This window comes from Procambarus clarkii, chromosome 32, assembly GCF_040958095.1.
Source record: "Procambarus clarkii isolate CNS0578487 chromosome 32, FALCON_Pclarkii_2.0, whole genome shotgun sequence".
Classification (NCBI taxonomy): domain Eukaryota; kingdom Metazoa; phylum Arthropoda; class Malacostraca; order Decapoda; family Cambaridae; genus Procambarus; species Procambarus clarkii.
In genome coordinates this window covers 41359224-41381723 of record NC_091181.1, presented here as the reverse complement: position 1 = coordinate 41381723, position 22500 = coordinate 41359224, and the positions used below count along the sequence as shown (strand labels likewise).

The 22500-nt window shown below is 38.7% G+C and overlaps 1 protein-coding gene across 1 annotated transcript in view; it reads left to right on the top strand.

Annotated features, from left to right (window-relative positions):
- Positions 1-21913: 21913 nt before the first annotated feature.
- Positions 21914-22500, top strand: part of LOC123759479 (platelet binding protein GspB-like) — a 2202-nt gene continuing 1615 nt past the window's right edge. Inside the window, exon 1 of the mRNA XM_045744584.2 lies at positions 21914-22500. This exon is cut by the window's right edge and continues 1615 nt beyond it. Within this exon, the coding sequence (XP_045600540.2) occupies positions 21914-22500 (587 nt within the window).

Here is a 22500-nt window from a genome sequence, read left to right as displayed (position 1 = left end):
GTAAGGTCTGATGGCGTAGTGGGTTAAAGCATACTAGTTATGCCAGCTACTGGAAGGTAGTTGTGCTTTCTGGGTTCGAGTCCCACTGGTGGGTGTTGTCCAAAGATTGTTTATCTTCACTTGTGGTTTATGCAAGTATAGGCTTATAAGCTGGACACGAGTTCTCTCACATTGACAGTGGCTTGACGAAAATTGCAGACTGACCCCTCACTCATCTGGTGCCTTCGGGAGGTAGAGATGTTTGAGATATATATACCTCGAACTATCTACTTCTTTTGTAAGGTCTGATGGCGTAGTGGGTTAAAGCATACTAGTTATGCCAGCTACTGGAAGGTAGTTGTGCTTTCTGGGTTCGAGTCCCACTGGTGGGTGTTGTCCAAAGATTATATATATATATATATATATATATATATATATAAATATATATATATATATATATATATATATATATATATATATATATATATATATATATATATATATATATATATGTCGTACCTAGTAGCCAGAACGTACTTCTCAGCCTACTATGCAAGGCCCGATTTGCCTAATAAGCCAAGTTTTCATGAATTAATTGTTTTTCGACTACCTAACCTACCTAACCTAACCTAACCTAACTTTTTCGGCTACCTAACCAAACCTAACCTATAAAGATAGGTTAGGTTAGGTTAGGTAGGGTTGGTTAGGTTCGGTCATATATCTACGTTAATTTTAACTCCAATAAAAAAAATTGACCTCATACATAATGAAATGGGTAGCTTTATCATTTCATAAGAAAAAAATTAGAAAAAATATATTAATTCAGGAAAACTTGGCTTATTAGGCAAATCGGGCCTTGAATAGTAGGCCAAAAAGTGAGTTCTGGCTACTAGGTCCGACATATATATATATATATATATATATATATATATATATATATATATATATATATATATATATATATATATATATATATATATATATATGTCGTACCTAGTAGCCAGAACTCACTTCTCAGCCTACTATGCAAGGCCCGGTTTGCCTAATAAGCCAAGTTTTCATGAATTAATGTATTTTCGTCTACCTAACCTAACCTAACCTAGGTTTTTTTGGCTACCTAACCTAACCTTACCTATATATATAGGTTAGGTTAGGTTAGGTAGGGTTGGTTAGGTTCGGTCATATATCTACGTTAATTTTAACTCCAATAAAAAAAAATTGACCTCATACATAGTGAAAAGGGTACCTTTATCATTTCATAAGAAAAAAATTATAGTAAATATATTAATTCAGGAAAACTTGGCTTATTAGGCAAATCGGGCCTTGAATAGTAGGCTGAGAAGTGAGTTCTGGCTACTAGGTACGACATATATATATATATATATATATATATATATATATATATATATATATATATATATATATATATATATATATATGTCGTACCTAGTAGCCAGAACGCACTTCTCAGCCTACTATGCAAGGCCCGATTTGCCTAATAAGCCTAGTTTTCATGAATTAATGTTTTTTCGACTACCTAACCTACCTAACCTAACCTAACCTAACGTTTTCGGCTACCTAACCTAACCTAACCTATAAAGATAGGTTAGGTTAGGTTAGGTAGGGTTGGTTAGGTTCGGTCATATATCTACGTTAATTTTAACTCCAATAAAAAAAAATTTCCCTCATACATAATAAAATGGGTAGCTTTATCATTTCATAAGAAAAAAATTAGAGAAAACATATTAATTCAGGAAAACTTGGCTTATTAGGCAAATCGGGCCTTGCATAGTAGTCCAAAAAGTGCGTTCTGGCTACTAGGTACGACATATATATATATATATATATATATATATATATATATATATATATATATATATATATATATATATATATATATATATATATATATATATATATATGTCGTACCTAGTAGCCAGAACGCACTTCTCAGCCTACTATGCAAGGCCCGATTTGCATAATAAGCCAAGTTTTCATGAATTAATGTTTTTTCGATTACCTAACCTACCTAACCTAACCTAACCTACCTTTTTCGGCTACCTAACCCAACCTAACCTATTAAGATAGGTTAGGTTAGGTTAGGTAGGGTTGGTTAGGTTCGGTCATATATCTACGTTAACTTTAACTACAATAAAACAAAACTGACCTCATACATAATGAAATGGGTAACCTTATCATTTTATAAGAAAAAAAATAGAGAAAATATATTAATTCATGAAAACTTGGCTTATTATTCAAATCGGGCCTTGCATAGTAGGCTGAGAATTGCTTTCTGGCTACTAGGTACGACATACATATATATATATATATATATATATATATATATATATATATATATATGTCGTACCTAATAGCCAGAACGCACTTCTCAGCCTACTATTCAAGGCCCGATTTGCCTAATAAGCCAAGTTTTCATGAATTAATGTTTTTTCGTCTACCTAACCTACCTAACCTAACCTAACCTAGCTTTTTTTGGCTACCGAACCTAACCTTACCTATAAATATAGGTTAGGTTAGGTTAGGTAGGGTTGGTTAGGTTCGGTCATATATCTACGTTAAATTTAACTCCAATAAAAAAAATTGACCTCATACATAGAGAAAAGGGTTGCTTTATCATTTCATAAGAAAAAAATTATAGTAAATATATTAATTCAGGAAAACTTGGCTTATTAGGCAAATCGGGCCTTGAATAGTAGGCTGAGAAGTGAGTTCTGGCTACTAGGTACGACATATATATATATATATATATATATATATATATATATATATATGTCGTACCTAGTAGCCAGAACTCACTTCTCAGCCTACTATGTAAGGCCCAATTTGCCTAATAAGCCAAGTTTTCATGAATTAATGTTTTTTCGACTACCTAACCTACCTAACCTAACCTAACCTAACATTTTCGGCTACCTAACCTAACCTAACCTATAGAGATAAGTTAGGTTAGGTTAGGTAGGGTTGGTTAGATTCGGTCATATATCTACGTTAATTTTAACTCCAATAAAAAAAATTAACCTCATACATAATGAAATGAGTAGCTTTATCATTTCATAAGAAAAAAATTAGAGAAAATATATTATTTCAGTAAAACTTGGCTTATTAGGCAAATCGGGCCTTGCATAGTAGGCTGAGAAGTGCGTTCTGGCTACTAGGTACGACATATATATATATATATATATATATATATATATATATATATATATATGTCGTACCTAATAGCCAGAACGCACTTCTCAGCCTACTATTCAAGGCCCGATTTGCCTAATAAGCCAAGTTTTCATGAATTAATGTTTTTTCGTCTACCTAACCTACCTAACCTAACCTAACCTAGCTTTTTTTGGCTACCTAACCTAACCTTACCTATAAATATAGGTTAGGTTAGGTTAGGTAGGGTTGGTTAGGTTCGGTCATATATCTACGTTAATTTTAACTCCAATAAAAAAAAATTGACCTCATACATAGAGAAAAGGGTTGCTTTATCATTTCATAAGAAAAAAATTATAGTAAATATATTAATTCAGGAAAACTTGGCTTATTAGGCAAATCGGGCCTTGAATAGTAGGCTGAGAAGTGAGTTCTGGCTACTAGGTACGACATATATATATATATATATATATATATATATATATATATATATATATATATATATATATATATATATCCACCTCAAGGGGAGATGCTGTGTTCTCTATCATACTGTGGGGCCTCAAGAGGCGATCTTAGATATTTAGATGTATATATGTGTGAGAATAAATTGTGCATATGGAACCTCAGTAATTCCTTTAGTCCTTGTAAGTAAATACGAGTTTAGGATGAAAGAAAACTCTGCAACATTCATAAGTCAACACCCGTTTTAACGTGCAAAGAAAGGAATGGAATACACGTGAATGGATTAAAATTTGCACAGGAAGTTTGGGGTTACTTTGACAAAGTGGAGGTTGTATTGGCGGAGGGAGCTGGGTGATTGGCCCTTGGGACGCCGGCATCACCAGAATCAAGAAGGAATTGCCCACTCAGCCTCGAGGCTCTGCAAACATGCAGGAAACTGAGGGTGTCCTCAAAAGTTTCTACACGCTATTTCTTAAACTTTTATATCGTGCTTTATGAAGAAAACTAAATTTTTATTTCTTCCACTTTTGGGTCTTAATAATAATAATAATAATAATAATAATAATAATAATAGTAATAATAAGTATTATTATTATTATTATTATTATTATTATTATTATTATCATTATATTATTATCATTATATTATTATTATTATTATTATTATTATTATTATTATTATTTATATTATCATTATTTATAGTATTATTATTATTATTATTATTATTATTAGTGTTGTTGATGTGGTTCTTATTATTATTTTGAAGGAGGTCGTCATTGTGTGATATTTTCTTGACAATGGACGGTATGACAGATTCCACGTTACCAGCTGTGATGGTCATGACTCAGTGCGATAAACATTTTCGGAACGTTTTATGTTTCATTGTCTCTAGTGCTTGAAGTCACAAGATGATATGTTGTGTTCCCTATCATGCTGAGAGGCCTTAAGAGGACATGCTGTGTTCTCTATCATACTGTGGGGTCTCAAGAGGACATGCTGTGTTCTCTATCATACTGTGGGGTCTCAAGAGGACATGCTGTGTTCTCTATCATGCTGTGGGGTCTCAAGAGGACATGCTGTGTTCTCTATCATACTGTGGGGTCTCAAGTGGACATGCTGTGTTCTCTATCATACTGTGGGGTCTCAAGAGGACATGCTGTGTTCTCTATCATGCTGTGGGGTCTCAAGAGGACATGCTGTGTTCTCTATCATACTGTGGGGTCTCAAGAGGACATGCTGTGTTCTCTATCATACTGTGGGGTCTCAAGAGGACATGCTGTGTTTTCTATTATACTGTGGGGTCTCAAGAGGACGTGCTGTGTTCCCTCTTGTGATACGAGTCCAAGAAACGAGTTTTTTCTATGAATCATGTGAGGCAGCAACAGGAAATGCTAAGTTCTCTCTGCTGTAAGGCCGCAATAAGAGATCGTGTGTAGTCTCTATCTTGTGAGTATGCGAGAGGAGATGCTTTGCGTTCCTTCTTTGCTGTAATGTCACAGTAAGAGATGCTGTGTTCTCTCTCTCTCAATGGTGAGAGGCCACAAAAAGAGATGTTATGTATTCGCTCTATGTTGAGGCTGCAAGTGATGCTGAGTTATATATCTCGTGGTGCACGTCCTCTAGAAGAGATGCTGTGTACACAACAAAAGAGGAGAGATCGTGTGCTCCCTCTTGTTGGCACGCAACAGGTGGTGGTGGCGCTACTAATCTTCACAAAATTGAAACACATCAAACCAGAAGAAAAAATCCACGAAACACATTTAACCTTTCATAACAAGAAAATTTAGATTGAAACGGAATTAAGCAAATCCCAATGGTATAAAATCAACAGCGAAATATTTTCTACCTCTAACTGTCTGTCATCGTTGAAAATTAACTCTGAATATGAAAAAAAGGTGAAGGCAATAGCTAATATTTTGTATGCAGGAAACGCTTCATGCTTTTCAGGCATCAAATTTGTGTTCAAGAGGAATGAGGGTGTTTTAGAGCCACTTCTCACCAGCTGAAGAACAACTTCAGTGTTCGTCCACCAAAAACTAATATATATATATATATATATATATATATATATATATATATATATATATATATATATATATATATATATATATATATATATATATATATATATATATATATATATATATATATATATATATATATATATATATATATATATATATATATATATATATATATATATGTCGTACCTAGTAGCCAGAACTCACTTCTCAGCCTACTATTCAAGGCCCGATTTGCCTAATAAGCCAAGTTTTCCTGAATTAATATATTTACTATAATTTTTTTCTTATGAAATGATAAAGCAACCCTTTTCTCTATGTATGAGGTCAATTTTTTTTTATTGGAGTTAAAATTAACATAGATATATGACCGAACCTAACCAACCCTACCTAACCTAACCTAACCTATATTTATAGGTAAGGTTAGGTTAGGTAGCCAAAAAAAGCTAGGTTAGGTTAGGTTAGGTAGGTTAGGTAGACGAAAAAACATTAATTCATGAAAACTTGGCTTATTAGGCAAATCGGGCCTTGAATAGTAGGCTGAGAAGTGCGTTCTGGCTATTAGGTACGACATATATATATATATATATATATATATATATATATATATATATATATATATATATATATATATATATATATATATATATATATATATATATATATATATATATATATATATATATATATATATATATATATATATATATATAAGTAAAATTTCATTCGGCTTCTAAAATCGTGAAATCAACAAGAACGGATATATGACGTTATAAGAACCTGAGAACAGATGAATGCCGTTATAATAACCTGAGATGAACAGAAGTTATAATAATCTTATAAGAATTATATGTAGTATGACATTCGCCCATTCTGTATATTAGCATTAAAATATATAGGGAGTACCACCTCTGGTTGCGTTTGTAGGGACACTCGACGTCGAAGAAGACGATATGCAGCATCCAGGGGAGAATTGTGTTGCACCCTCGTTCACTCGCATATTGTCTTTCCTACCACCCTCTATATTTTTATATTTTTTTCATTTTACTTTATTTAAAACTTCAGTACACAAAAAGGGTTACAACAGGCTTACCTGCAAGGTATAAGGTTACTTGTCACAGGTTGTCGAGTTCCTCCAGCTCCTCAGATGGCGGGCAGGAACCATGGATGCAGTCAGCATTTCTTCTCTGGACTGCCACAATAAGTTTTTGCATAAAGCTATATTGAACACAGGAGTTTAAGTTTTGACATAATAATAAGCAAACCACTGACACTGAAATCAAATTAACTTGATATATATCAATGAGACAATCCACTAGGCAAAAATCCTCTAAGCAAACCATTCCTATAATGATGACTGTGGACTCAAGTTGTCTAATAAATAATTAATTTATTAGATATCAAGATGCATTTAATGCATAACCAGTTCCTCTAATATATTCCAAGAAGAAAATATGAGGCGTCTCTTGCCGGCGCTCTAGAGTATACATATTTAAATATTTCAAGTGGTTGCATTAATACAGATGTTTTATTTAGGGAATTTGGGCAGTATAAAATCTTTGTACGTTCTCCAGGTCACCAATTTCTCCAGCTTTGAATGGAAATTGAATTGAATATTGGTCTCAGATATCACATCAAAGATTGATAAAGTTTTTTAAATAAGCTGTGCTCTTAGATACTTATTTACTTTCCCTTGGAAAATGAATAATAAGGATTCCCAATCATGGTCTTAACGTTTATATGTGTTTTTCCTTCAGTTTGTTGGTATTTTACAATTCAGTTAGTTAACATACGGTAGTTATGAATAATGTTATCTTCATTTTGTCATTTGATAAAAATGAATGTTTTATCCCTTTTTACTTGATTTGAATGGATTTTGAGTGTGAGAAATATCGTTAGGCTTTTCTGTTTAACATTAACTTGTTTCCTGCTCCAGCCGGCCGTTCCTTCACTATGGTGAAGTTGTTTCTTCTTGTCAACCAGGGAGTCAGTCACGTGGTTCTTCATCAATATTTTCTTCTTGTCAACCAGGGAGTCAGTCACGTGGTTTTTCATCAATATTGGGTAAACTGAATAAATTTGCGGTGTGCAACTTTTCAATTGTTTGTAAACCACAAGATACAGTCTTGGTTTCGAATATGGTACAGTGTAACTGAGTGTTAGCTGGTTGTTGATAGTTGGCTGAGATTGTTTGATGTTCTGCTGGTGTCTAATCTTCTATTGTCGTTGTATCTGTCGATTATTTTAATGTTGTTTGTCAGGCTATCTCTGCTGATAATCTGGTTTCGGGTAGAAATTATATGTTCCATGATAGAACTTTCCTCTTTGTGCAATGTTAGGTGCCTTGAAACAGATGTTGTTATCTTGCCAATATACTGAGATCGTTGGGGCTGACAGTGGGCATTATGACATGTTAAATATGACGACATTTACCCCGTGTGACAGAAAGCGTTAGACCAATGATTCCAGTACGAATATTCTCTTATTTCTAATGGTCTTCGCTTTAGAAAGAATTCACATAAAATCGAGAGAAATTATATAATGAGGAGAAAATAGGAAATATTTTCGTCAGCTGGGCATACTCCACGTTGTTGTGGAATAATCAGGCGTTGGTAAGCCTTCTCCACCACCGTTATTAACAACTTCCCTCATATAACTGGGCTCATTGTATTATTTTCTTGAGCTTATTTTTCAGCTGAAAGAGTCAGGAGGCTGGGTATATTGTGTTGCGTGAAGTCTGTGTAGGACGTCACTAAAAGTGTAGTCAAGTTACTCCTACAGGCACAGGGCACCAATGGCAACATCATATTTTTTTCTAAATTGCCTGTTTTAAGTCTGAGCTTAACAATGATAACACTGAACATCTGGTTATCCGCTCGATAGTAAGGTTATAACAAGTGCTGTGTTAAGATTTTCTGATGTTTACCGTAAATAAAGACCATCAACTTACAATATCTAGAAAGGCAAGGCGTAAAGGTTGTGGTAAAAGCCTAGATATACCATAAATATGTGGTAAAATATAGACCAAGAATATTGAATAATGAATGCACCTCATAAAACTTGCATGCACTTATAAACCCAAAACGTATTTGAATAAAAATGAGGGCTTAACTGTGATTCATGGTGTCCAGACTGCCTAATTTTGTTAAACATATCTCTAGCCCCTGGTGTAACGATCAACAGCTGCAAAAAGGAATTGTTACTGACACAATCACCCTAATTGGCCAATCAAGTAAAAGTGAACATTAAACTTATCCCAGAAAGTAGTAGTCTGAAGACCGGTGCCCAGTCTGATCGTTGTCAGACTTATGATCACTCTAGCTGTGATCTGGCATGATATTTTGATGTGTAGATTATGGTATCTACTTTGCACAATCGATGTTAAAAGCGATGTGCTGTTGGCTGTGGGTTAAGATATGCCATGGCGCGGGTGTGTTTACACTCCATTTTCGCTTTGGTGGATGATAACGAGTGAACGTCTTAGACAATGTTTACGCTCTTTGTTAATGTTCTGCACATAGATAAGTGTAGGTTATACACGAATTGTATAATGTTTGTGCGGTGTTTAATGTTGATTTTCAGTCTGTAACACAACTCTCGACCACTCTGCAGTTTGTATACACACAGCAACCTGTCCTCTTACAAAGAACGTCGCATTTCGATCGTATGCGTTACACAAGGACAAAAATATCGCACTTGAAAATGGAAGCAGCTCACGCAAATGACGTACAGTCCCCGTTTTATGTTTGACTCCTCTGGTATATTAGGAGAAGACTTTAATTAATTTCACCGTTTTCGTGACGTAGAGAAACCTTAGGAGTCCCCGTGTCCTCTGCTCCTACTCTATGTGAACAGGTTGCTACGAGTAGATTTGCGATTTTTTCTTAGTTGAAAACGATTATTTTGAGATAAAGTTTATTAATAGGATTAAGCTAATAGTGATTTGAAAATGATTAAATGCCATTCCGATATGATTAAATCTTCCTAATCGTGAGGCTTGTGACCTCACAAAGTTGACATCACATTGCTGATTTAGTGATCTGTGGTGGGCGTCCGCTTGCAGTTGCCTTTGTTGTGAAGAGCCCACGTGGTTTGGCTACTTATAGCCCTAGTAAAGCCTCACGTGGGCCATTGTCCACGAAGTCGATATAAAGTACATTATAAATCTTAATGTATATAAATACATTAAGATTTATATGTCTCAAGGTAGTGAAATTTTCCACAAAGGGCGACATGATGGTTGTGCCCACAATACGATGGAATACAACAAAGGAAGAGAAGAGAAAACCTCTGCTTACAAGGTCTTGGATAGCTGCTCAACTTCTCGCAAGTACTCATATGTTTCTCTGGCTAATCCTACAATAAAACTCGACGCTGTTTCATTTGCAAGTTAATTTTAACTTTCATACTAACATTGTTTGAAATAGAAGTTTTACTACATTATCTTTTGTAATGTTAAAGGAATATAAGCGGGATTTAGTGAGAAGGTTGACCTTCACTATGGTCCAGGAAGCTGCGGAGGCATGAGGTCAGTTTGGAGGTGGAGCTATCAGGTGCCTGCTCCTGTATCCCGCCTCACCAGCCTCTCTGTCTGCTGATCCACCTGACTGTCTGCTTCTTAAGTACTCGTGCCACCTATTAAAACCCCATTTTTGTAATTGTTTCATATAATTTCTTGAAATTTCGAGAAGAATACTGTTGATTTTCACCTTCCTATTATCTTCCTTCCCCTTTCCTAACTTCCAATATCTTCTCTTACCTTTTTTTTCCCTCCCATTACCTTCCTTTATTCTCCTACTCTTTCCTCATTCTCATCTTTCTTCCCTAATCCTTCTCTCATATTCTCCTCCTCCTCTCTTTCTTATCCTTATCCCCTTTTCTTATCTTTTCCTTTCTCTAATCACCCTCCCCCTTTCCATTAGCACCTTCCCACTTCTATTATACACCTCCCCTTTCCCTTATCCTCTTCTCCCTTCACTTATCCTCTTCCTCTTCCATAACCTCCACACATACCCCTAGCTACCTTTCCCCTCACATGTCCTCGATCCTCAGCCTTCACTTTCCCTTCTCCCCCATTCTCTTCCCTTATATCCCTACTCTTCCCTTATCCTCTTCCCCCTTCCCTTATCCTGTTCCACCATATTTTCTCCTCCCTCTCCTTCAGTTATCCCCCTTCCCCTTTCATCATTTTCCTTCCTCTTTCGTTATTCTCCTCCTCTTCCCTTACCCCTACTCGCTCTTCCTCATCCTCCCCATTCCCCTTCCGTAACACCCCCCCCCCCTCAGGTAGAGTTACCATCACTCGGGCCACAACAAACAACAAACAAAAGGTGGAGACAAAAAGAGAGTAAAACCCATCACTTCCGCTCTTTGTTGTGTGTATTGAAATGTGAGACAGTGAGGTAACGTTTATGTGTGTGTTGGTTGGTGGAGTTTCTGTATACCCGCTTCCCCTCCCCCCCCCCTCCTCCCCCCCCCTCTCTCTCTCTCTCTCTCTCTCTCTCTCTCTCTCTCTCTCTCTCTCTCTCTCTCTCTCTCTCTCTCTCTCTCTCTCTCTCTCTCTCTCTCTCTCTCTCTCTCTCTCTCTCTGTCTCTCTCTCTCTCACTCTCTCTCTCTCTCTCTCTCTCTCTCTCTCTCTCTCTCTCTCTCTCTCTCTCTCTCTCTCTCTCTCTCTCTCTCTCTCTCTCTCTCTCTCTCTCTCTCTCTCTCTCTCTCTCTCTCTCTCTCTCTCTCTCTCTCTCTCCTTAACTACTCTTGGTCGAGTGGTTAAGGGATCCTGTACATCAGTTGCATTGCTTCTGGCAGTATGGGTTCGAGTCACTTCTGGGGTGTGAGTTTTCAGTTGCATATATGCCTGGAGACCGTTCAGGCTTGTTCGCATTTGTGTTCCTCACGTGTGCCCCAAAGAATAAGGTGGGGATTACGAGATGACAAGAGAGGGGGTAATGGTGGGGAAGGACGAGGGGATGGGGGAATGGAGAATGGTGGGGAGGACAAAGGGGTCAGGGGAGTGGGGCATAGTGGGAAGGAAGAGGAGATGGTGAAGTGGGGCATGGTGGGGAGGACGAGGGGACAGTGGAGTGGGGAATGGTTGGAAGGCCGAGGAGATGGGTGAGGGGGGTGGAATGGTGGGGATAACTGGGGGACAGGGAAGGTTTCTGTAGCTCAGCAATGCTCACGTGTTGCTGAGCCACAGCAACGCGTGGCCGGGTATTGCTAGTAAATATATAAAAATGTAAATGTTCGTTTGTTCAAAATCGCTAATCTCCGAAAGTTCTTCGCCAATTGTTTTGAATTTTTTACACAACTTTCCATTCACATCCGAGCGAGTTTTCATATACATACTCTATAGCTGTCACGTCTGAGACGGATTTTTTGATTGACACAACATTGCATTCAAATAGATGTGTGTTTTTATATTCCTACTATATACATGCCTCACCTGTGACAGGAAAAGACTTTTTTTTTAAACAGCGCCATCTTTTGGATGTAAAAGCAGCACACGCTGTAATCGCCGAAAGTTCTTCGCTGATTGCTTTGAAGTTTTGACAATACTTTCCATTCGAATACGCACGTGTTTTTATATACCTACTATATAGATGCTACTCCTGTGACAGGTAAAAACATGCAGTTTTTTTAAGAAATGCACTCACTATCTGTTGCACATAATAGCAACACACTCTATACGAAATATGGTTCGATTCCATTTCAATGTTTCTGATTGCACTGATAAAATGAATTTTCTTAGATTTCGATTTATTTTCATTTTGATTTAATTATTTTGTATGACATTGGGTTGGAATTGAGCTGAGTTGTTTACCATACCGTTCATTTCGTGAATATAGTTTATTTTTATATTTTTTCATTTTATCATTTCTTTTTTTTAACTGTTTTTTGTATATTTCAATGATAGGAACATCAGATCATTTGAAGTTCCCAAGTATCTGATTGGAACATCAGATTATTTTGAAATGTATTGTACGAGGGAGTGGGAGTGGGGGATGGTGGGGAGGACGAGGGAACAGGGGAGGGGTGAATGGCAGGGAGGACGAGGGGATGGGGGAGTGGGAGATGGTGGGAAGGATGAGGGGACTGTGGAGTAGGGTATGGTTAGAATGACGAGGGGTCGCTGGAGTGGGGAATGGTGGAGAGGACGAGGGGACGGGGGAGGTGGAGAGTAGTTGGGAGGACTAGGGGCCGGGGGAGGGGGGGAATACTGGGAGGACTGGGAGACAGGGAAAAGTTGCTGTGGCTCAGCAATGCACATGTGTTGCTGAGCCACAGCAACGCGTGGCCGGGTACAGTTAGTATTACAAATTATTATTGTAGTATTACAAAATTAGTATTACAAAAAGTTACACGTTAACTCTGAGATTCTTTTAATGTTCTAGTCATGAGTGAATAGTTGTGTACATTACTACAAGAACAAACTAACTTATAAATGCTTTATACTCCTAAGATTTCCCAACATCGGAATAAAGTGCCCTTATCCTAACCTATCAGACAACCCAAAACAGAAAACGGGGCTGTATGTCAATTTCGCGAGCCGCTACCATTTTCTAATACGACGATTTTTGTCCTTAGGTAGAGTATGCGTCACAACGCAGCGGTCTCCTAGGAGGACGGGTTGGTGTCAGTCCCAGAGTCACTCAGGCCAGGCGACTCGCAATGTCTTAACGACACGTTGTCGCTCAGGGGCGATGGCTTCTGCACACTCTCCTGATTATTTTAATATTTCATGCAATTATTGGACCAGATATTGGAGTGCTCAGGCAAGCAAACGCCTCGGTTCTTGAAGATGTATTCGCTCCTCGATACAACTTATGATTTAGTAGAGTTCCTCCTCTTCAACATCATATACCTTGACTACATATCCCTTCCAAGTGCTGTATAGTGATATTGGCTTAGGGCTCTCTCCAGATAATCACCTTACCTTAAGCCACTCCCTGTCTTAGGGGCACCAGCCTCCTGCGTCACGCTCGACTTCACTTCAACAAGACGTCGAGGATTATCATCTTAGTGACTTGGATAACCTTCTCCGGTCAACTTCACCCTCAGTCAATGCAACTGTGACCTCTCATGGCATCAATAAAGCTGCCGTCTAATGCAACATTCGCCAAGAAGCATCCTGCAATCCAGAAGTTCCTTCGTCTCATTCACTGGTTTTCATTAATGGTTCCAGTAGCTATCTACACTTCTCAGAGAGGATGTCTGTCTGTTCAAAGTTGGAACCCAGACGCTTTGGTCGAGCCTCACTCAAACTGGTGGAGGGAATGGTCTGGGGTACGGGATGAACATAGGCTAGTCGGGGTCGCCAGACTTAAAAACGGAACAGAGTGCCAGGGTCACATTCAGACCTTCGCGACGGTTTTTGGCACTGGTCTAACCCTCTAAATAGTTTGAAAACACAAAACATATTCAATAAATTATTTTTCTTATAATAATACGCAACATTATTCACTGATCTCGGAAAAATTAACAGAAATTTCCTGCTTTTGATAATTCTTCCGTACTCGCATAGAGCAGATGATTCTTCCGCAGCTTGCAAGGTTTCTCCTGCAACACTCCTTTAGCAGTGTACCGGGTAACTATTATTTTGTTAATATTTAACACGACTAAGCTCCTGTTACTGGCCACCTCCCCCCCCCCTCACATTAGACAATTGCATATTTAATAAGAAAGACAGAGAGACAGAGACGGCAACAGAGAGAGGCAGAGACAGATGGATGGATTGATGGATAAATGGATGTATAGATAGATGGATAGGTGGATGGATAGAGGGATAGATTGATGGATATATTAATGGATAGATGTACAGATGGATGCATTGATGGATAGATGTACAGATGGATGGATTGATGGATTGATGGATAGAAGGATTGATGGATTGATGGATAGATGGATTGATGTATTGATAGAAAATGGATGGATTGATGGATAGATATACAGATGAATGGATTGATGGATTGATGGATAGATGGATTGATGTATTATAGATGAATAGATAAATGAAAAGATAGAAGAGTTAACTGATAGATGCATAGAAAACAAGACAAATAGATAGAATTGTAAATATTGTTATTATTAACGTCCCTCATAAGTAAATAAGCTCGCCAGAGGGAGGATGCTGTGTATTAAATCTATATATTAAAACTACACTTATAATTTATAACAGCTTATCTGTTTATATGTAGGAGATAGTGCAGCTTCTCTCCTGCAGCGGCTCAACAACTGTGCAACTCATTCATGTCAGGTGATGAGTGCTGCTCCCACACAACAATGAGTAAGACCCTGACAGGGATGTACTCATAGACCTCCTAGAATGTCTAAATTTAGAATCTTATAATAAACTAGCTGTACCCGGCCATGCGTTGCTGTGACTCAACAGAAGCACCCACAGCATAACAATATTAACACACACACACAGCCACGGCATCAGTAGCATCCGGACCCAACACAACAGTAGCCACCCACAGCCACTGAAACAGTAGCACCCTTAGGAACCACAACAGTAGCACCCACAGGAACCACAACAGTAGCACCCACAGGAACCACAACAGTAGCACCCACAGGAACCACAACAGTAGCACCCACAGGAACCACAACAGTAGCACCCACAGTAACCACAACAGTAGCACTCTCAGGAACCACAACAGTAGCACCCTCAGGAACCACAACAGTAGCACTCTCAGGAACCACAACAGTAGCACCCACAGGAACCACAACAGTAGCACCCACAGGAACCACAACAGTAGCACCCTCAGGAACCACAACAGTAGCACTCTCAGGAACCACAACAGTAGCACCCTCAGGAACCACAACAGTAGCACCCTCAGGAACCACAACAGTAGCACTCTCAGGAACCACAACAGTAGCACCCTCAGGAACCACAACAGTAGCACTCTCAGGAACCACAACAGTAGCACCCTCAGGAACCACAACAGTAGCACTCTCAGGAACCACAACAGTAGCACCCACAGGAACCACAACAGTAGCACCCTCAGGAACCACAACAGTAGCACCCACAGGAACCACAACAGTAGCACCCACAGGAACCACAACAGTAGCACCCTCAGGAACCATAACAGTAGCACCCTCAGGAACCACAACAGTAGCACCCACAGGAACCACAACAGTAGCACTCTCAGGAACCACAACAGTAGCACCCTCAGGAACCACAACAGTAGCACCCTCAGGAACCACAACAGTAGCACTCTCAGGAAACACAACAGTAGCACCCTCAGGAACCACAACAGTAGCACCCTCAGGAACCACAACAGTAGCACTCTCAGGAACCACAACAGTAGCACCCTCAGGAACCACAACAGTAGCACCCACAGGAACCACAACAGTAGCACCCTCAGGAACCACAACAGAAGCACCCACAGCCACCACAACAATAGCACCCACATCCTCAGTAACACAGTAACACACAGCCACGGCAACAATAGCACCCACATCCTCAGTAACACAGTAACACACAGCCACCACAACAGTAGCACCCACATCCTCAGTAACACAGTAACACACAGCCACCACAACAGTAGCACCCACATCCTCAGTAACACAGTAACACACACAGCCACGGCAACAAAAGGTCCCACAGCAACAGTAGACGCAGGAACATCTCCAGATCCAAAATATACCAATAAGCTGAACGTATTTCAGGAGGAGCCGTAAAGAGCGGTGGGGCCTCCACACAAACAATAAGAGGCGCCCCCCACTATGACAGCCACGGGACAGCCATTGAGGACACGTCAGGGGCAGAAAACAGCACGTAAACAGGACGGAGAAATCAGCCGTAAAATCTTGCAGTGGAACGATCAGTTGATCAAACACCAGACTCCTTCATGACATCTTCCACAAAGACGGAATTGTTATTGCACTGTAAAAATAAACACTTTTGACGAAATTATAACAAACTATTTCCCAGCTGGGAAAAGTTCATACGGCTCGAAAGTCCAAATACACAGGGGAAATGAGATAATGGTAAAGTCCAACATACCGTGCCCTCAGGAGATGGTCTTGGGAATGACACAATTATACTCAACGACATTTATAAATCTTCGGATCTAGATTCACGAAGCGCCATGTATTTCTTCTTAAATATCTGTGCTACGAAGGTTCATAAATACTGGGTAAGAAGAGCTCTACAATTCAGCATGGTGTTCGCACGCAGTTATAAGCAATTTTGATGTAGTTTACTTGTCTAGATAGATGTCACTGAGGCTTTTCGTTTGGCCAATAAGAGAGAAGGTAACATCATCCATCTTACTGTCCAAGTCAATTACGATGCTGGGGTCATTGGTCGTCACTTGCCCCTGTTTTATGTCGTATTTCTCATAAAATTAGTTTTTTGTGTGTATTTCCAAGTTATACAGTCATCCATCTGTTCAAAACAAATATATTACATTTTTATATTACAGTATATATTACAGTAAACAAATATATTACATTTTTATATTACAGTAAATAAATATATTACATTTTTATATTACAATATATATTACAGTAAACAAATATATTACATTTTTATATTACAATATATATTACAGTAAACAAATATATTACATTTTTTCTTACATGCGTAATTGTAAAAGATATTGCCTGGCTCGTTGGCTCCGAGTAAACGGACGTCAAGAAACCGTCATTAAAAAATGTATAACTTTGCTCTCTGATAAGTTTTATTCCCTATGATGGATTCATAATAACTGGTATAACTCTGTCGTCCTGGTGGCATATAAAAATATAGGACTTACTAGCAGGACTTTGTTTATTACAGAGTTTATCAGTGTAAGGCTCGGCGCTCAGTGATGCGATACGCTGACACTATATTTACCAGAGTTTACCCGATGGCCACAAACTCTCAAATGGCCTCGATGAGGACAGTAAGCCGGCGGCTTGTCGAAGATCCACCCCCCCCCCCACACACACATTTGCCTTGATCTTTTCCTGGTGGACTTTAAAACCTAACAGTTCAAACATTTCTGGCTTTGGCAGGTAAGCGGTTCCATGGGTTTATAACCCTGTGGATGAAAAGACTTATCCTTTTTCAATCCTACTTGAGAGTGCTAAGTAATAAAGGTTTTAAATTATAGCTTATATTATTATTATTACCAGTATTATCCTTGTTAAATTAGCAATTCAGGCTTCTCTCTGTTTAAATCCTTAAACATGCATATCATACACACCCCCACACAATATCTTGTACTATTTACAAGTACAAAACATATCCCTAAATAATAATCGTGATCTAAAACTCTTCCTTGTTGTATGTAATAGAACCCATGAGCACCACACCAGAAATTATTCTCTTTGTTATTCCTAGTCAATATTCTAAGTGTTATAGTATATAGTTTATATTTTGGTATCATTCACCAGACACTTTATCAGTGGATATGTACATATAGACTATGTTTCTTTCTGCAGCTTTATATTATTATACTGTACAGACTTTGGAGAATCTGACACTACATCGTTCACTAGTTATGATGACAATTTGGCAACTTTGATAAGTTTCACATCAGTTGAAGGTGTTGGTGGTATCCGTGATGCAGAACACGAGTATGCATTAGAAGTTAAGGTAATATATAAGGTGTTGTTTTAGCAAACAACACAGAAATCATCGATAGATACAGCGATAGCAGGCGGCATGACATCTGCGAGGCACTACACATCAAGAAGTCAACACCAGCAATCAAGAGCCAATTAATGCACAACTATATTCTACCCACTTCAAGACTCCGCTCCAATATAGAAGCATCAAGAAATATGGGCCAATAAGCCCTCTGTAATTACTTCCATTCTTACCTTCAATACCCAGTATTTCGTGTTCTGTCTTGTGTTGAAAGTTTGTTTTCACCTCATCCAAAACTGTTGTAACATATCACCTCACCCAAATGCAGGTATAAAAAATCGAAGATGTTTAAGCTCTATTCAGTTATACATACATATATATATATATATATATATATATATATATATATATATATATATATATATATATATATATATGCGAACAAGCCTGAATGGTCCCCAGGACAATATGCAACTGAAAACTCACACCCCAGAAGTGACTCGAACCCATACTCCCAGGAGCAACGCAACTGGTATGTACAAGACGCCTTAATCCACTTGACCATCACGACCGGACAAAATGAGGTGATAGCCGAAGCTATTTGAACCACCCCACCGCCGGCACTCGGATGGTAATCTTGGGCATAGCATTTTACCAAATCACCTCATTCTTTGGGGCACACGTGAGGAACACAAATGCGAACAAGCCTGAATGGTCCCCAGGACAATATGCAACTGAAAACTCACACCCCAGAAGTGACTCGAACCCATACTCCCAGGAGCAACGCAACTGGTATATACAAGATTCGAGTTCGAGTCACTTCTGGGGTGTGAGTTTTCAGTTGCATATTGTCCTGGGGACCATATATAGAGAGATTGAGCCTGCTCTTCCCTACATCTTTACGTCGTTAAAGTACAAGATACTATATAGAAGATACGTCCACCAGTATCACCAAACGTTTTGCCCAGGAAGCAAATCGTACCATGCACACCCCGACACCCGGCTACAGCCCGCCGTAACCAGCAAACTGCTCATACTCCGCCTGCCTGTTGCTGATTGGCTGGTGTCTCGCTGCACCTGCACTCACGCCACCACCGAGAGTCGATGTCTGAGCAGCAGCACGCCGTACTCGTCAGAATATCTCTGTGCTCCTTGGAGTTGACATCTCTCGCTAGTAGACTAAGCCTTGGCTTTCGTGTACTAAGGGAGGTGGCAGCTTGAAGCCTGTATTCCAGCACCTCACTTATTGATTTATATTGCTATCACTATTTTTGCATTCTTGTCTTAGAGTAACTTTTCATTGCCAGTTAATATTCATGTTATTTTGTTTGTTGACCAGTGTTGAATTTTATGAGATTGTCTTTATTCATGTCTTGTTTTCTAGAGTAATTAAAATTTCATTGTTTATATACTTTGTGTTTGTGTGTCTTCCCATTACCTTACCACAGACGAAAGGACAAACTTCTCTCTTTTTTTTTTGTTATGTGACGAGGCCCTGCCCCCAGCGTTTGAAACAGCCGAACACCAACGCTTTACCGTCACAATATATATATATATATATATATATATATATATATATATATATATATATATATATATATATATATATATATATATATATATATGTCGTACCTAGTAGCCAGAACGCACTTCTTGGCCTACTATGCAAGGCCCGATTTGCCTAATAAGCCAAGTTTTCCTGAAATAATATATTTTCTCTAATTTTTTTCTTATGAAATGATAAAGCTACCCATTTCCTTATGTTTGAGGTCAATTATATTTTATTGGAGTTAAAATTAACGTAGATATATGACCGAACCTAACCAACCCAACCTAACCTAACCTAACCTATCTCTATAGGTTAGGTTGGGTTAGGTAGCCGAAAAAGTTAGGTTAGGTTAGGTTAGGTAGGTTAGGTAGTCGAAAATTAATTAATTCATGAAAACTTGGCTTATTAGGCAAATCGGGCCTTGCATAGTAGGCAGAGAAGTGCGTTCTGGCTACTAGGTACGACATATATATATATATATATATATATATATATATATATATATATATATATATATATATATATGTCGTACCTAATAGCCAGAACGCACATTTTGGCCTACTATGCAAGGCCCGATTTGCCTAATAAGCCAAGTTTTCCTGAATTAATATATTTTCTCTAATTTTTTTCTTATTAAGTGATAAAGCTACCCATTTCATTATGTATGAGGTCAATTTTTTTTATTGGAGTTAAAATTAACGTAGATATATGAGCGATCCTAACCAACCCTAACTAACCTAACCTAACCTATCTTTATAGGTTAGGTTAGGTTAGGTAGCCGAAAAAGTTAGGTTAGGTTAGGTTAGGTAGGTTAGGTAGTCGAAAAACAATTAATTCATGAAAACTTGGCATATTAGGCAAATCTGGCCTTGCATAATTGGCTGTTGATTGCTGGCAATCAGCAATCAACAGCCAATTATTGCACAACTATATACTACCCACCTCAAGACTCCGCTCCAATATAGAAGCATCAAGAAATATGGACCAATAGGCTTTCTACAAACACTTCTATTCAATACCCATTGTTTCTGTTCTGTCTTGTGTTGATACTTTTAATACCCTATTAATATCCCCTCATGTTCTGTCTTGTGTTAATGCCACATCACTATATGCCACATCATCCCTCCCACCTCACTCAAATGTAGATATAATAGCAGAGATACGTGAGTTCTAATCAGTTGTGTATTTGTGAAGTCTTTGAAAATGTAATAAGTTTTACGAAACGCGCCCGTGTCGCGTCAGACTAGAAATAAAAATGAATTTTGGAGAAGTGATTTTTGATTTACCTCCAACAGTGAAGCGTAATGTACGAAAGATTGAGAAAATTCGTGTTAGAATTATTAATCTTACTTTTTCGGTCATATTTAATAATATATGTCTACAGGAAAGACTGCTACCAAAATATACTAATATATATATATATATATATAGTTCAAAAGTTCAAATAAAGTAAATATATATGTGTACATACAAAAGAATGGGGGTGGTAGGAGAAGATGATATTAGTGTTCAGTGAGAAACCACAAGGTCTCCTCTGAATACTTTTTATTTTCTTCTCCGAGGCTATGGGTCCCCACATTGGCACCAGAGGTGGTACCCTCACAAACTTTTATATATATATATATATATATATATATATATATATATATATATATATATATATATATATATATATATATATATATATATATATATTAGTAGGTAGTAACAGTTGATTGACAGTTGAGAGGGGGGCCAAAAGAGCAGAGCTCAACCCCCACACGAACAACTAGGTGAATAATACACACACACAGAGTGTGTGTAAGTGTGGCACCTGGTAGCCGAGTGGACAGCAAGCTGGATGCGTAGTCCTGTGGACCGTGGATCAATCCCCAGTGATGGCGGAAACAAATGGGCAGTTTCTTTCACCCTGATGGTCCTGTTACCTAGCAGTTAATAGGTACCTGGTAGTTAGATAGCTGTTACGGGATACTTCATGAGGGCATGTTTGTGTGTGAAAAAAAATATCCGTTGTTTGATTGACAGTTGAAAGGCGGGCCGAAAGAGCCAGAGCTCAACCCCCGCATGCACAACTAGGTAAATACCGTGTATAACCTGTCTACAAAAGGTGTCCTAATACGAAGGTTCTAAATGTTTTACATTTTGATGCTTCCACGATGAAGATGAAGTTCCCTAGAGTGCCAACAAGTTCACAAACATTCCCTCAGTATCAGATGAGAGTTATTATGAGCACCACACCCGCCTGCGTCTATATCCCAGAGACACTGACCACACCCGCCTGCGTCTATATCCCAGAGTCAATGACCACATCCGCCTGCGTCTATATCCCAGAGTCAATGACCACATCCGCCTGCGTCTATATCCCAGAGTCAATGACCACATCCGCCTGCGTCTATATCCCAGAGTCAATGACCACATCCGCCTGCGTCTATATCCCAGAGACAATGACCACACCCGCCTGCGTCTATATCCCAGAGACAATGACCACACCCGCCTGCGTCTATATCCCAGAGACACTGACCTCACCCGCCTGCGTCTATATCCCAGAGACAATGACCACACCCGCCTGCGTCTATATCCCAGAGACAATGACCACACCCGCCTGCGTCTATATCCCAGAGACACTGACCATACCCGCCTGCGTCTATATCCCAGAGACACTGACCACACCCGCCTGCGTCTATATCCCGGAGACACTGACCACACCCGCCTGCGTCTATATCCCAGAGACACTGACCACACC